The sequence below is a fragment of the Phaseolus vulgaris genome, chromosome 4 (assembly GCF_000499845.2).
Source record: "Phaseolus vulgaris cultivar G19833 chromosome 4, P. vulgaris v2.0, whole genome shotgun sequence".
In the NCBI taxonomy this organism is placed as follows: domain Eukaryota; kingdom Viridiplantae; phylum Streptophyta; class Magnoliopsida; order Fabales; family Fabaceae; genus Phaseolus; species Phaseolus vulgaris.
This window is the reverse complement of record NC_023756.2, coordinates 38,398,341-38,401,581: the sequence shown is the minus strand read 5'-3', so window position 1 is coordinate 38,401,581 and position 3,241 is coordinate 38,398,341. Positions and strand designations below refer to the sequence as shown.

The window sequence follows — 3,241 nt, the reverse complement described above, 5'->3', positions numbered from 1 at the left end:
TGTGATTGAAAATAAATCCATGTGTGGTTTATTTGAATGATGAAATAGATATTGAAATTTTATATGAAAACATTTAAAGAAATGCTTATAAGTGATTAGTCTGATTGGTTCTTTTTGCATGAATTATGTTATGGAATTTCTTTTCATTAGCTTACCCTTTTTTCCTTGTTACATTGTGAACTGCGATGATCGTGCTATGTACACGAGTATATGATCATATAGGGTTTGAGGGTTTGGAGGGCTTTAGAATATTGTTTTGAACCTTATATTGTAAATATTGTATTTATATAAGTCCTAATCATATATTATGAACCTTTTGAAATACTCTAAGCTTGTATAAAAACTTGTAGAACTTGTATTATAATAGTTAGAAGTAATTTTGAGGTGTTACAATTCATCCGATATTTACGAACAAGATTTATGTTCTAAAACAATTAGAAAAAAAAAGTAATTTTTTTTAGAATTTAAAACTAATTTTATATAAATAAAAAATTTGATTAAAAATACTAATATGAAAGTTTCTACAACTTAATTAGTATAATAGATAACTTTTATAAAAAAAATGTTTTAATTTTTATTATAAAAATATATATTTAGAAGTTAATAACTTTAAGTTAATTCAATTGCTGGTATATACACCTACATCATCTTTATCTTGCTCTTTATTTTTATGTATTTTTTTTTATCTACCATGAATATTTGATGACTTAATTTCAAAATTTGCAACACCAACAATATTTTTAACTTTAAACAATGAAATCAAATTATTGAAAAATTCAAATAACAATCATAACTATTGTTTGATTAATAATATATGAGAAAATAATTGATACTTTTAAATCATTTAAATTTTAAAAAATTCTCACACAATATTTCTAACTTTAATAAAACCAAATCATCAAAATAATCTAATAAATATATATCATAAATTAAAAATTTTAGACGTGTTTACTATTGTAATTTTTCACATCTCTTTTTATATAGATAAAAAAATTAAAACCTAAATACTTTTAAGAATGATTCTTAAATAGATTGCTGATTTTTTTTATTACAAAAAATTGTTTATTGTTAATTGATAAATTTAAAAATATATTACAACACATATTCGAAGTACGTGCAAACAATATTTTCAACTTTCAACAATAAAATCAAATTAATTTTTGAATGATAATTTATAGGAATATAATTAAATGATACTTGTTCTAAGAAAAATTTCAATAATTTAATTCGTATTTCTTTGTTATGAATTTTACAGGTTAAGTAAAAGAAAAATTATTATCATGTAAATCCAAAATGATAATTAATAATAAGAGATATCTTAAATGTAGAGTGAAGAAAATAATAAAATATATATTTTATTCACATATAAAAAAGATAATAAAAATTAAAATAGAATATAAATATAATAATAAGTGAATTATTAATTTTTTTATAGAAATTATATAATAAAAACAAAGAATTTAGAAAATAAAAACAAACGAGAGAGAGAAAGAGAGAGGAACAAAATAAAAACTGACAAGATTTTTGAAATTAAGTTAAGTAATCTTTTAATTTATGCTACTGAAATTAAATTAAATTTTTGAGATCCTAATTTTAACTTACATATTTTCTTAAATAAAATTTAATAAAAAATCCTTTAACTTTAAGTTTTATTGACTTTTGTTAAGTTACAACTTTTTTTAAACGATGAATTTAGAATTTCATGTTTTGAGGTGATTTGAAATTGTTTTTTTTATTAATTTAAAATTACCATATTGATAATTTAAAAATAGTATCAGATTTAAATCGTTATCAAAAATTATATTTCTCTTAAAATTTCCAACTATACATGGTAACAACTTTTTGTTCTCACTGTAACTTTTAAACAATATTTACTAATAAATAAATAAATATATATATATATATATATATAAAAGATTATTATTTTTATGGATTTTATTTAAGATGATAAAATATGTTAAGAAAAGTTATATTTATTAAGATATGCTAGATAATCTAATAAGATCAGATTTCTTCATAAATTTATCATACTTTTTAGTTATAAAGACTCTTTCTCTATTGCTCCTCACTTTTCTCATTCTGTTGAATTCAAATTTGTGAGGTGATATTAGTATTTCTTCAAAGCTTTTTGTTAAGTCAAACACCATGGTTACATCACTTTGTGCTAATGGTTGTGGATTCAATGGTTCTCCTATCAACAAGAACCTTTGTTCAAAGTGCTACAAAGATTATCTCAAAGAAAACAACACCAAAGCAAAGGGTTGTAAGGGTGCACAGTGTGAAGCAAATAACATGAATAACAAAAAAAATTATTTTGAGGTAACATCATGTATTTCTGAAAGTTCTACAAGTTCTATCATTGATGATATGACTTCTGTTTCTGATGTGAGTAAGAAGAATGAAAGAAAGAGATGTAACAGTTGCAAGAAGAGGATTGGGTTATTAGGGTTCCAATGTCGTTGTGGAGATGTTTTTTGTGGTTCACATAGATATCCAGAGATGCATGCATGCAAAATAGATTGGAAGAAAATTGGTCGTGAAGTTTTGATTAAAGAAAATCCTTTATGCATTAGTGATAAGCTAAAACATAGAATTTAGCATTAATTTTTTCATTTTCTTTATTGTAATCCATTTCTACCATGAGTCATATATGATTTAGATTAATTGAGTTGAAATTCATCATTAATTGTAAATGTTGGTATTATGAATTGAAAAGTTGTTTGTCTATTTATTTTGAATAATCTCTAAATGAAAAATTTGTTTGTCTATTTATTTTGTACATATATAAATTACCGAAAAATAAAATAGCTTGGATGACGAAAATTTGTATAACAACTGTCGAAAGGTTTTTCTTCAATCAATTTATATTATAAATAATAAGGAAAGTAATTATATTATAGTTTAAAGAATGTAAATAAATAATTTTAAATTTTAATATTTTAATAAGTAAATGTTTTCAATGTTTAAAATATATTTTAGATTTGTGATAGATTTAGTTTAAGATAAATAATTTACGTGTGATATAATTTTACTTTTAACTATTCATATTTTAAACAAATATATAATAAAATTTAAATTCAAACTAAATATACTAGAAATGATACACTGAATAAAAATAAGAGTTTAAGAAAATAATTAACGATGTTGACAATTAAATAGTCTTAATAACAATTGTCATAAAAAAAATTAAAATCACTTAAAAAGTCTTAAAAACAATTGTCATAAAATTGCTATTTAAAAT

At 21.0% G+C, this 3,241-nt stretch overlaps 1 protein-coding gene across 1 annotated transcript; it reads left to right on the top strand.

The window, feature by feature from the left end:
• The first annotated feature begins 2,145 nt into the window (after nt 1-2,145).
• On the top strand, nt 2,146-2,598 carry LOC137838777 (zinc finger A20 and AN1 domain-containing stress-associated protein 5-like). The gene has a single exon (XM_068648003.1). The coding sequence runs from the start codon at nt 2,146-2,148 to the stop codon at nt 2,596-2,598; it is 453 nt and encodes a 150-aa protein (XP_068504104.1).
• The last annotated feature ends 643 nt before the right edge of the window (nt 2,599-3,241 follow it).

Coding starts and splice junctions, on each gene's coding strand:
- LOC137838777 (XM_068648003.1), top strand. CDS start 2,146: ATGGTTACATCACTTTGTGCTAATGGTTGTGGATTCAATGGTTCTCCT.